Below are 13,617 nucleotides of genomic sequence, written 5' to 3'. Positions count from 1 at the left end.
GCGCCTATTGTGGCGAGGACCCATGGCTTTAACCTGTGAATTTTGCCGAATAAATATCTTCGATACATACATACAATTTATTTATTGTTGAGAGAGCTTTGTGCAAGCTCGTCTGGTAGGTACCACCAATTCATCGGATATTCTACAGCGAAATAGCAGTACTTGGTATTGTTGTGTTCCGGTTTGAAGGATGAGTGAGCCAGTGTAATTACAGGCACAAGGGACATAACATCTTAGTTCCCAAGGTTGGTGGCGCATTGGTGATGTAAGCGATGGTTAACATTTCTTACAATGCCAATGTCTATAGGCGTTGGTGACCACTTACCATCGCCTTCATATTCTATTGAAAAAAACTATGTCTGTGCAAATAATTATTATAATCTTTTCCTCTTCTGTGCAAAAGAAGGACCAAACAAAGTATACAATAACGATTATTAATGTATATTTCTATAACAATGTTAATAAAGTATTCATATAAATGTGAAAAAGTAAAAAATGAAACCTAAACAATATTACATTGTACTTACTCGCTTATAATCAGCGAAGCTAAAGTTTTATCGCAAAAGTAGTTCACGTTTTTAATTCGTGATTGACACACTTGTATATTTTTTTATTTTTATTTATTTATTTATTAGGGAAACATACAGCATATCGTATATTACAACTTAATATAATAATCATATTTTAACACTTATGCCAGTTAAGTTTCCACTACTGTTTTAACAGGGAAGTGGACTAATTTTGATGTTACATAAAATATAACTATTTATGACAAAGTAAAATTTTAACGTAAATATGGTTATGGTTAATTACTAATAAGTATTTTTCACAAGATTATAAAATTTACTTAAACTATTTTTAAACAGATCAATGTGGTTGTATTTTCTATTATGACTATTACAAGATCTTAGAATAAAAGAATTTTTGAAATAATTAGTTTTATAAATGGGTATTGAAAAAGTATCCTGAGAGCGAGCGTTAAAACGAGGACACTTAAATAAAATCTCACTGAGCAGATATGGAGAATCAATTAAATTATTTAATATTTTGTAAAGAAACATTTGGTCTCTTTGTTCTCTACGTTCTTCAAGTGGCATAAAAACAGAGTCAGGAAAAGTAAATTTGTATCGCAACCTCCTGATAAATTTGAAGGAAATCCTGATAAATGTGAAGGAAAACATCGTGAGGAAACCTGCATGTGTCTAATTTCACTGAAATTCTGCCACATGTGAATTCTACCAACCCGCATTGGAGCAGCGTGGTGGAATAAGCGCCTAACCTTCTCCTCAAAAAGAGGAGAGGAGGCCTTTAGCCCAGCAGTGGGACATTCACAGGCTGTTACGGTTACGGTTACACTTGTATACACACTTCAAAATGCGAATATTCTGAGTTAAGTATAAAACAAATAAAACTTCGATGTATAATAATATTAAGAACTTTCATTAATATTTCATAACTAAACTAAACAATTACAAACTGACACAGATTATAAACGATTAATTTATCCAATTTTCTACACTTTGAAATTAATAAAAACAGTTAAACTTAATTTAGTTTAGTCAATAATAAAAAGATGCCAACTTTATTTTGGCAAATCGCCTAACTTCACGTAAGTTAAACTAACGTAACGTAAGTTAAGTAGTTAAGCCAACAGATATTGATACAACGCTGCGTGATTGTTAACAGAAATTTCTCATGAACACACCTGGATTTCTCTCAGGGATTTGCTTAGTATTCATAATATATTCGTTACGTTACGTTACATCACGTATACTATACTGTATTACTTGGTGGTTGGGCTTTGTACAAGCCTGTCTGACCCGTTTCACTCATCACATATTGTACCGCCATAGCCAAATTTAATATTATTGTGTTCCAGTTTGAAGGGCGAGTTAGCCAGTATACAGGCACAAGGGACATAATACCGTATTTGGCAAAGTAAGGAATGATTAATATTTCTTACAGCGCTAATGTCTAAATGGTGATGACTGCGGTGGTGACTGGTGTCCACTTACCATCAGGTGGCCCTTTCGCCCGTCCGCCTACATTTTTTTTAAACTGGGCTGCGTTCCTAAATTGAATCTAGTATACGAGAAAACTCGGAGGAAGTGCGTCTTGGGTAAGACTATGTAATTTTTTATAACTCCCAATTTTCTACACGAAGGCCTAACTGTTTTTATGACATTCAAGTCATATCACCACTTCATCATTATAAAAAAATCAGAGCATCTGAGTTTTAAACTGTTAACATAAATAATATTTAGTATGTAATACAAAAATACATATTTATGTTATTTCTGGGCACGATTGTGTAAATTGCGATGTTATCATTTGTCACCATTACGCTATTTACCTTTGAATAGTACCCACGTCGATAAGAAACATAGCGGAAAAATGAAAGCGGATAGATAAACCAACAATTACAAGAAAAAGGAAATAGAGCCATAACTAAAAAAAAATAAGACTTTCGTTACGAGGGCGTAATAATTATAATAGGTATCTATTTATAACTAGAACTTAAGAATATTTTTTTTGTACAATTTTCGACATCCTAGTTTTAATCGAGTGTACCTAAGTTGTTTTTTTTATATAAGTTTTTTTTTTAAATAAGACAACAAAAAAAGGATTGGTTTTATTTAGATACGCATAGTATGTAAAGTGTATACATTTTTTTTTTAATAAAAATAGATTTAAAAAACCTATTGACAAAATAAAAGTAAGCCGTCTGTGAATGTCCCTCTGTTGAGCTAAGGCCTCATCTGCGTTCGAGGATAAGGTTCGGAGTTTATTCCAACATGACGATTGTGTATCCACACATGTGGCAGATTTTCATCCAACACATGCAGGTGTGGTACAAGTTAAGTAATTATTAAATAATACTAAACACAAATTAAGCACATGAAATTCGGTGACGCATGCCCGGATTTAAGTCTACAATCGTTCGGTTTGCAATAAAATTCAGGTTTACTGAAGAGAAAGTCGAACTTGTCAAATTCATAAAATTTCCGTATAATTTCTCTTACAAACTAGCACGTCAAACTTATAAGTGAGTTTACATCGCAAACTACTAAAACTTGTTTTGTTTTTTTAAAGTCTAAACTTTGTGTGTATCTGTATAATTTTGTGACTCGTGAGTACAATTACGTGCACCAAACAAAATCGTTTCATACATTCATTCATTCATTAAACTATTTTAATTACTATATATTATTATAAATATTATACATGTTTAAAGCATATCAAAACATTTTGATTACGTTACCATTGAACAATGTTTTGTTATTTAGTAAATAATATTTATAATAACGGATAGAGAGATATTTGTTTATATAGTCCGTCATGAATGTGTGTTGTTAGTATTTTAGCAGGCAGCAGTAAGTGTCGTAATGTTTTTCAAAGCTTTCAAAATACAAGCCTACAACTTAACTTCATCTATTATAACATAAATATGAGTAACTCAAATTTTACATTTGTATTTTAAATCAGTTTGAAAACCAAACCACGCGCTGAAATTTTGGACATAATTTTAGTGCTGGTAACACACAAATAAAAATATTTAAAGATTTTTTCCTTCGTCCTAGCACACACTACACAACAAACAAATCGAAACATAAATAAATATACTATAATATGTTAGTCAAAGTATTAATCTGAGGGAAAACTTGCTTTAATAAAAATAGGTACATTTATTTTTTATTATATTAACTTAACTCGTTTCCGCCCAGGTCTTCTGTATCCCTGACAACGTTTATGCAAAATTTCATGACGATTGGTTCAGTAGTTCTGATGTGAAGGCGTAACAAACAAATGAACAAACTCACGCATTTTCGCATTTATACTGTAAGTACTAAACTGTGCCTACATATAAAATATAAAAAAAATATATCATCGTTTATATTTTCACTTATTTTATTACTATAATATCTTGAATAAATATACAATCAAACTTAATATGATTATTCTTTATGCGATTTATTATAATATTCGATATTTTATTTGAGATATCCTGATAAATAGAGTTCCTATCCCATTAATAATTTAAAACGACGTCGTAGATAAATGAGCTTATATAATGTAAAAGATAAATATAAATAAAGCTGAATGACCATATCGTCTTACTAAACCAATATTTGACAGGACAATAATTGAAGTGTATTCGCAGAAAATTTCAAATATTTTGTCAGTACACATCTTGTGTGGTTTTATTCGACGATTCTTACAATCGTAAAGCAGAAAAACACTTTAATCAATTTTAAAGATTTTGCTTTAAAAAAGAAATATATTAAAATGTAAACATAAAAAAATGTTTTAATATCTATTATTAAAACGAGGAGAATGTAATTTATATCATTGTTATATACACATATATGTCAAAAATGTATTTAATTTTATAAAAAAATCTAACGATTGAAGAGACTTTAGATGAGCTATGTTTCTAACTACAATATTATCTGTATTGACAGTTTTCGAATCGTAAAAAGAACTACTCGATATGATTAATTGAATGAACCACTAAAAAAAAGAATCGCAATTACAAATTACAAATATAAAAATTAAGTTCACGTGAAATGCTGATATAACAATCTTTATTAGCGCCTATTGACAAATATAATAATTGCGAAATACGTACATAAATATAGTACATAACCTACAAACGAAACATTTATAGCTTGTAAAACACATTGATTAAATCAAAATTTTTAATTTCTTAAATTATTTAAAAACATTATAAAACCTAGCTAGCTATTATTAAAATAGTTTTAATAATAAATAACAAAATAAAAATATAATTTAAATTTTAAGGTATGTATTATATTAAATGTTTCTTTTGTTAAAATGACAGTCAAGCCAAGTCAAGGTTGTCGAAAGTGGATATTAAAAAATAAGTATAGAAACTTCTTTTACTTTAAAAATATCATTTAATTAACCAAAAAGTGCTAATTATTTTTAAATACAAATTTAATACCCGTAAAAACCGTGTGGTGGTTAACATTCGTCTTAAGATTTTTATCGCAACTATTTGCATTTATATGCTATATTAAAAAAAAAAAAGTAGATACTTTGAAACTAGAAAACACTAAATATTAACTTTTTTATACTGAAATTAATTATTATTTACACATTTCAAATGTTTAGTTTTTATTTAAATATTTAATTTTTTTTAATTATTTATAATTTAAATTTAAAATGACCTAGTTTTTAGTTGAAAATATTAGATTATTAAGAAATTAATACAAAAATATTATATCGACATTAGTTCGTAACGTTTAGAACTTTAAATGTTGTTAATATCCAATTTGAACATATTAAAACGATAACAATTTAAGAAAAAATACTTATATCACTTACTTAATTATATATATTTGTATATTAGCCTAAAAGTATGTGAAAATAATATATATTTTAGTCAAATAAAAGGTAATTCACGACGAAACATAAAGCCGGTAGTTGGATAATAAATTAAAAAGTATTATATTCGTTGTTCATTAAATGTTTTCAATTTAAATTGTCATTTGTTATAATTTTTGCTATTAAATCTTAGAAAATTGTTTTATTTTTCGTACACAATATAGAAATTAAAAAAAAAAAACTTACGTGGCGTGTCCGAAATATCATCCATAATCGCAAGCTTGCTCGGCCTTTTATAATCTTCCGGCTTCAAACCCATTTTCACTATTGCAGTTCAAAATTAAAAAAAAAAAAGAAATAAAAAGAGAAAGAACGGTCTCTGGTCACTATAATAGTTGCACAGTTTATTTCTGACCTATATTCTTAATGGGTATTTTATTTAACATTTATTTCGAATTAATCTTTATATTAACAGGTACGTAAGTTCGCGCGTCAATTTGTCATTCTGTCGGCCGGTAGCACGCCGCGTTATACACCGCAGGAAGGTTGCAGTCGACTGTCACGGCGCAACGCAATAACCTTGTTTTAATACCACGCGACTTGCGAGCATGCCTCGATAACTCAGGTGCTAAGATCAGTGAAATTGACATGTATGAGTGTTGAGTGTTATCGATACGTAATGTGATATATCATATTTGTCAGATTTCATTGAAGCTACAAATCTCAAGCAGCGCTTACTGTATCCTTTACTTCCTTAATTAATTAATTTTGGTATTCACGGTGTCTATGTATGTTTTTCATAAGTTTTGTTTTATTGAATTACATTTATATAAATATTTGCAATTATATATAATGACGTTATTTAATTTGAAATCCGTTTAATCGTTAATATATCGATAATTCATGATATTACATGCAATGCAATTTTTGCACTTATATTAATTAGAAGGACTAATAGACGTTGTTTTCAAATTACATAGGTCAATAACACTATAAGATTTTTGCCGAAGTTTCGATTTTCCTTTATCAAATTTGTGTACAGTTACAAAGTTACTAAAGTTACAAAGAAAACTTCATCATCATTCAAGATCATCATTTATAAAAAATACTTATATATTTTTATTTGAATATGGCAGGTATGAATTTATCATGCTACAAAAAAAAGAAAGTATTTTAAATAAATAAATTTCTCAAAATATCGTGCACTGCACGTGCACATACATAAGAGATGTTGTCACAGGTGACATATTTATTCCAGAGCTTCTCAAAGTGCTTCCAGCCAAAACCTAGAACTATCTAAATCATTATTTATACTTCCTTGGAAAAGTGTCTATAAAAAACCGGGATTTTTATACAACTCGATGAATTAATATAACATGTTGTTTATGCTATATGTCGACTGAGACCATTGCGATAGCCGTCTTCCACACAGATCGGAATAATTTAATTTACCATCCCCCGTGCTGTCACCTCACCATCTTGGAAATTTAAGAAATAAAATATTATAAATACATTGCAATTCTAGTAATACTAAATTGAAAACTGTCTGAAGCGAAATACCGTAAAATTAGCAGTGACATTATTTTCGGGGTAAATGGTACAGTAACAGTAACAGCCTGTTAATGTCCCACTGCTGGGCTAAGGCCTCCTCTCCCTTTTGAGGCGAAGGTTTGGAGCTTATTCTACCACGCTGCTCCAACGCGGGTTGGTAGAATACACATGTGACAGAATTTCAATGAAATTAGACACAGGCAGGTTTCCTCACGATGTTTTCCTTCACCGTCAAGCACGAGATGAATTATAAACACAAATTAAGCACATGAAAATTCAGTGGTGCTTGCCCGGGTTTGAACCCACGATCATCGGTTAAGATTCACGCGTTCTAACCACTAGGCCATCTCGACTTGGTAAATGGTAATCCTTTTTTAATTGGTCTCCTTTGTTCGGATCCCAGTCGTAAGTAATGAACACTACACTTTTAGAAGCTACATTTATTTCATTTATGGAATCTTTGGACTATTTTTTTATAAATGGATCTGGAAAATCTTATAACCGCCTCGGATCCACCTTCTGGCATAGTTTACGAACTCAAAAAACTCTACAACATCCGAAATTTTACTTTAAAATTGAGAATACATGGCGAAATTATTTCTTTTTTCTTTCGCTGGAATAACTCCTTTGCGTGTTTCCCCCACAAGAAGTGTAGTATGTGGGGCTCACTGGCGCTGGAGGCGTCGGAATACCCACAAAAAAAACCAGCGGTCCTCTTCCTCCTCCTCCGCGGGAATCGCATCCGCATGCTACCGTGACGCCCGGACGGTCGGCCCGCCTGGCCTCGAGCCGCGGGCCACCATTTCTGTGAGGGGTAACTCTAACAAGATAAAACTTAAATGTCCAAACATTAAAAATCATTTATCAATGATTACTTAAATTTAATAATCATTAACGAACGCTAATGAATTAGAACATATGAACGTCCATACTACACCGTCTTTGATTGTAAATGGCCGTAATTAGTTTACTTTAAATGGCATTGATAAAATACAGTGATAAAACAAACAGGCTAAAGATAAATTTCATTTTTTTATAAACTTTGTCATTGATTTGTCAAAATAATCAATTCTGCATTACGTCTTTCTTAATATATACGGAGTCTTTCAAGAAGCGATGTTATAGCCTACACCCTCACAGAATTTTACCTCGGGACGATCTATAACTTTTAACTAAATAGATGAAATAAGGATTTTTAAATTTAATATGTTAATTTTTTTTAATATACATGTTATACCATTATTTATAAGGGGGTGCTATACTTGAATGTTGAGAACCGCAATCATCCGCATAACGTATTCGTCCAGCATCAAGCGCTCAGAGGTGAAGAAACGGGCCAAGTTTACGAGCTACCTAATTTGGGGCCGACTGCATAAAACAAAACTGGTTTTCTATTATATTGCAACTGTCGGGACGTTTCAAATATGATCCCATAGGGTCATTGTTATAAATGATATATTGAAATAAAATTATGAAAATAATATATCTTCCGTATAGTTTATTCACAGTCTATGATTTTCACTATGGATTCGCGAAAAAATGGCGTCTCGAATTTCGAAGTTGTTATCGGAACTTTGGAAGTAAAATTAAAGTGAAAATATGTAGTTAAGTGAAATAATGTTGTATCTCGCCTCGTGTATTCAAAGTTTAGGGTAAAAACTTTAAAGAAAATTCTCAGTAACAGCCCGGAGTCTGGAAGTAGGAAGTGTGTGCACTCTCGTGCCTCGGAAAGCACGTAAAGCCGTTGGTCCTGCGACTGAACTCTTTCCGATCGTGTCGGATTGCCATCCCGTCGGATTATGAGAGCTACGTAATACAGAGTGCACCTATGTTTGCGCTCACACTTGTGCTCTATAATATTATGTCCTACGCAGTTGGCTAATCTCTCATGAGATTGGCCGCCGTGGCCGAAATCGGTCTGGAGGACTAATGTCCTTATTACATTCCGAATCGGTGGTAGCTTTATGTTAAAATTTCTATTCGAAAGTGCTTGTAAGAACTTGAATAAAGTATATTTCGACCTCTGTCGCAGAAAAGAAATATAGTTCCCCACTATAAACGAAAATAAAATTATGGAAACGAGATAAAATCTTTAGACTTTAGAGTATGTTTTATTGCTATATTATTAATTCGTATTTTAATTACCTTTTTACACGAAATACATTCCAAGTTGGTAACCAAATCGTGTAATGTTTTCTTTGTGTTTTCCAAACATTATAATAAATATAATCTCCTAGGCACACGTGTCTGAGTCAGTATTTAGCAACGAATGTGTTTGTAGCTGAAGATTTTCCTAAGTTCATTTTTTATTAAAAAAATACAATTGAAAGCAAACCTTTAAGTTTGAATTTAATATTTAACCTATTTATAGATTGTACAAGAAAAGGTATATGACGCTAATTAATTGAAAATCTAGTTAGTACACTCGCACTTGAGTCTGAGAGATTACCACTATTTTAGATTAGATTATACTCATGCTCTCACTCAAGTGTAGATGCGAATTGTGTCGTTTGCGTGATTCGATAACACAAATAACGTCAAGGAAAAAACAATTAGTTCCTTACCTTCGGTTGGTTTGAACATATTTTGCTCTCGTTCTGTATAGAATACTTATATTATATTAGCCTTTTATTATATAGGCTATAATTCAGCAAAGATGTGCTCCGGTTTGAAAGATGAATAAGTCAGTGTAAATACAGGCGCAAGGGACATAACATCTTAGTTATCATTATTAGCAACCTATGGGCGGCGATGATCGCTTACCATCAGGTGGCTCATCTGGCTGTCCTTGAATATAAAAAAAAAACTAGGAAAATAATAAATAAATAATAATTCCCAAAAAAATGTAACAATTACAGCAAGTTTTAATAAAAATGACATAGTGTACTTTAGCTTAAAAATCAACTGTTATCTTATCGTCCCACATATGTATGTACATAGTTTTAATAGCTTGAAAATGTTAATACGATTAGACATTAAATAGAAACAAAAAGAAATGCGGAAATACTTAATAAATCAGTCTCGAATGTAAGAAGCAGTTTAACGATAACGTCTAATGTAAAGATTTAATTTCAACTCAAAGTTATTAATGTCTTTTACGAACATTGTCATAAAAACAGCCAAATAATTGACAGGCGATGTTGATGTATTAGGTAAGTTTAGCCGCATAATAGATAACAAACAACGTCTCTCTTTGCTTTTCCTGCATCCAGAACATTTATTAGATTACCGACTGATTATATTATAATACTTGTGTATTATAATATTTTATTAATTTAAATATAAAGGTGGTACAACTTTATTCAATATTAGCGACCCGCTCGACTTCGTCCTTTTTTACGCCAATAATGACTTATGACACTTAAAGGAAGAAAATTGATACCTTGGGATCCATAATTGCAATTTCCATAGGAATCTCTAATTTTTTAAAAATAAAATATATCCTTTGTTACTCGCTGATAATGTATCATTCTATAGATAAAAGAAACATTAAATTCGGTTTAATAGATTTTGAGTTTATCTATTACAAACAAACACAAAAAAATCAAACATTTTCTCTTTATAATATTAGTATAAATGAAAGCGTTACACTTGCTTGTTGATTGTCAAAGAACCTACAACCAGTCTGGAAAGAAATACCTCAGATATGTAATGAACTGGCGGTTTTTTCTTATAATAAGATAATTGATCACACGATCTTGTTATTTATTATGGAGTTTAATTCCCAAGGTGTGACGTCACCAGACAATCCTATTGGATACCTATCATTTATATCTCTGTCTGACAATATTGATAAGCTGTGTGCGACAAAGGCAACATAAACTTTATTAGTGCCGAGATGGATGGCTATAACACCTGACTCTTTAACGGGTTGCTAGTTCAAACCCATGCAAGGACCACTTCAAATAAGCTCCAAGCCGTATCCTTAAGGAGTGTAGACCTGAGCCGAGGAGTGACATTTAGCTTTACTCTAGAATCTTTATTATTTATTCCTTTATCACCTAAACTCATCACTAAGACGTAATAATCACATGACTCAATTTTGATGTGCGAAATGCGAAAGCATTAGACAGCTTCAAGCTATTTAAATGTTATCACAATGATAAACAAACCTTTTTAGATTCATAACGCTATAAAATATAAATAGTCTTCGTGTAGTTTATTATGTTAACTAAAACAAAGTTTTGTTCTTAAATAAATAACAGATAAGTAAAAATCTATGATGTCACCTTCTAGCTGAGTCCTCGTATTGTACGTAATGAAATTAAAATTTCTTATATTGCATCAATATGCATTGATACGCCAGCACTATGATAATTACTTGGCTTCTTTGCTCAGGGAATAAAATTTTCTTTACCGCGTCAAGTTTCTGAGCACATATTGTCATAATCATTTCAGTATGGTATGTGTACAGATAAACAATACTGTTTTCGATTATTATCTGTGGACAATTGGGCTAGCATCATACACGTGATAGCGTCACGGGTCCACGGTCCCTTTTTTCAGCAACGACAGATACATAAGCATCTATCTTGAGCTTAAATTATTTTAATATACTTTTTGTAATATTTGTAAATATTTTCATTAAAGTATATTTATTTGTCATTTTATTTGATTAATTAATTAATTATATAAATTTAGAATTATAACCAATACAAATTTTATATATAATACAACTAGATATGTATGTTTTTTTATCATAAATGGACAGATCATAATCTCTCCAAATTCGATCGAATTCATATTATACTATTTCCTTTAGTGTTCGTATTCGTCGGTGTAACTCTCTTCCTATAGAAGCAAGATGTGCAGGATCACTTGATTAATATGAGGTCTTATTAAAACAACACTAGCTTGCTCTTTCGTGCTGTATGTTAAGCAAGTATTTAATTAAATGCGTTACATAAATTGTATTTGATTATATACATATTTGTATATATGTCTGTGTATTAGATAACTTATTTTAAAAGTTATTTTAATTTAATTATAAGCTAATGCTAATTCTTAGGTCTTCACTTCAAATATTAAAGCTGTTGGTCCTGCGCTTGAACTGTTTCCGTTCGCGTCGGATTTGCCGTCCTATCGGATTATGAGAGTGAGGGAACAGAAAGTGCGCTCGTGTTTGCACCCACACTTAGGCACTATAATGTGTCCTGCGCAGTTGGCTAGCCTCCTTGAGATTGGCCGCCGTGACCGAAATCAGTCAGGAGGACCATCATCATCCCTTTTACCGTTACCGTTTTAGGACACGGCAAGACTCAACAGAGCCCAGCCAAGTCCACAGGATATATTACAAATACAGGTGCATTCTATATTCCCCCAATTTCTTGGGGGAACCAATGAGGAAGCGAACAGGCGTTCAAAATACCATATAATATTAAAAAAAAGATAATTACATTAATCCTATAATTTCTTTTAATAGAAATCGCAAGCACGTATCTTTGAAAAACATTTTTCAGCTCGATCCACTTGTCTTAAGAATTAGATACGTTATCGTTTATATTGAGATCGTCGAGTTAGTTTGATAAATTGACGTGAACATTTTCTTTTGAAACCAACGTAAGGAAATGTCATGTTTCACGAATTTATTTCAATACACATTAATATATTAGGTAGGTATATGTATTTGCGATCTGTTCGTTTCGTTATTCTAGTGGCTAAATTATAAAGCTGCAGATACTGAAGCCCAGAGTTCGTATCCCAGGTTGAGCTAATAATAACCTAATCGAAGTTTCACTTTATCAAGGACTTCGCAGCGTCATGCCGAAATGGACAACGGGAATAATGTAAAACAAAATAAAATAAATAACGTAAACGTAAAATACGGATAAGAACTAGCTTTCAGATATTAGTTTTAATTACTGTCGCATGGCCTATTCAAAGTTCAATACCTTATCATTGTGAGTGTTTGTTTAGTATTATGTATTGTATTATGAACACACATGTATAATAACTGCAATTATTGTAAAGATAACATATCAAGCAATTCACGATTGCCTAGTAAACGATAGAAAGCAATAGAAATTAAATAACTCTTTATCAAGGGGATCTTAAATGTGTGTGATTATTTTATTACCGTCATCACTAGCTTCTTTAATTTACTACCTTTTGTATGTTGTAATTTTTTTGTAAAGTTAAAATGAATTGAGTATTTTTTAAACATATTTTTGGTTCTATGTTCATTGAATCACGACAAATGGCTACTTGAATAAAGAATAATTTGATTTTGGAATTAATATCTCGATCTCTTAACAGCGATATACTTTAGTTTTTTTTTTTTTTTCGATTCTGTAAAGACAGATGATGATGATTTTAGAGCCTGACGCTGTTTACATTTCATGGGGGACACCATATTGTACACCAAAGTAAAGACAAATAATTCTACAAAAAAATATGAAGTCTCTAAACAGCTGTACAAATAGTATTATATACACGTATATTTAAGTATAATTTTTCATAATTATATAATTTAATACCATAATATTAAAATTGTACTTGCATGATATTTTCTTAACAATATTGTTCCTTTGAGAATGTTCTCCACAATCTATCATCACACTCACAACTTACACATTGATCACGTAAGTACTACTAATAAAAGTAAATAAATACAAAGAATAAATAAAGTATTAATGACATCTGATAATGATTGCAATAATCATTGTCAATCAGTACCGATTTGCAGCAAATCAATATTGCGAATAACAGCCAGCACAG

At 31.2% G+C, this 13,617-nt stretch overlaps 3 protein-coding genes across 4 annotated transcripts in view; 1 reads left to right on the top strand and 2 right to left on the bottom strand.

The window, feature by feature from the left end:
- The window catches only part of LOC126773806 (putative inorganic phosphate cotransporter), a 67,532-nt gene extending 61,617 nt beyond the window's left edge, over window positions 1–5,915 (bottom strand). Inside the window, exon 1 of the mRNA XM_050494995.1 lies at window positions 5,596–5,915. Within this exon, the coding sequence (XP_050350952.1) occupies window positions 5,596–5,668 (73 nt within the window). The 5' untranslated portion in view covers window positions 5,669–5,915. The remainder of the gene's footprint in view (window positions 1–5,595) is intronic.
- LOC126773785 (protein kinase C, brain isozyme) overlaps window positions 1–13,617 on the top strand; it is a 519,888-nt gene that overhangs the window by 333,387 nt on the left and 172,884 nt on the right. The gene's annotated exons all lie outside the window — the stretch shown is intronic.
- Window positions 1–13,617, bottom strand: part of LOC126773860 (uncharacterized) — a 381,320-nt gene that overhangs the window by 352,683 nt on the left and 15,020 nt on the right. The window lies entirely within an intron of this gene.

Source organism: Nymphalis io, chromosome 15, assembly GCF_905147045.1.
Source record: "Nymphalis io chromosome 15, ilAglIoxx1.1, whole genome shotgun sequence".
Lineage (NCBI taxonomy): Eukaryota > Metazoa > Arthropoda > Insecta > Lepidoptera > Nymphalidae > Nymphalis > Nymphalis io.
The sequence above is the reverse complement of the archived record's forward strand: the minus strand, read 5'-3'. Positions and strand labels throughout refer to the sequence as shown.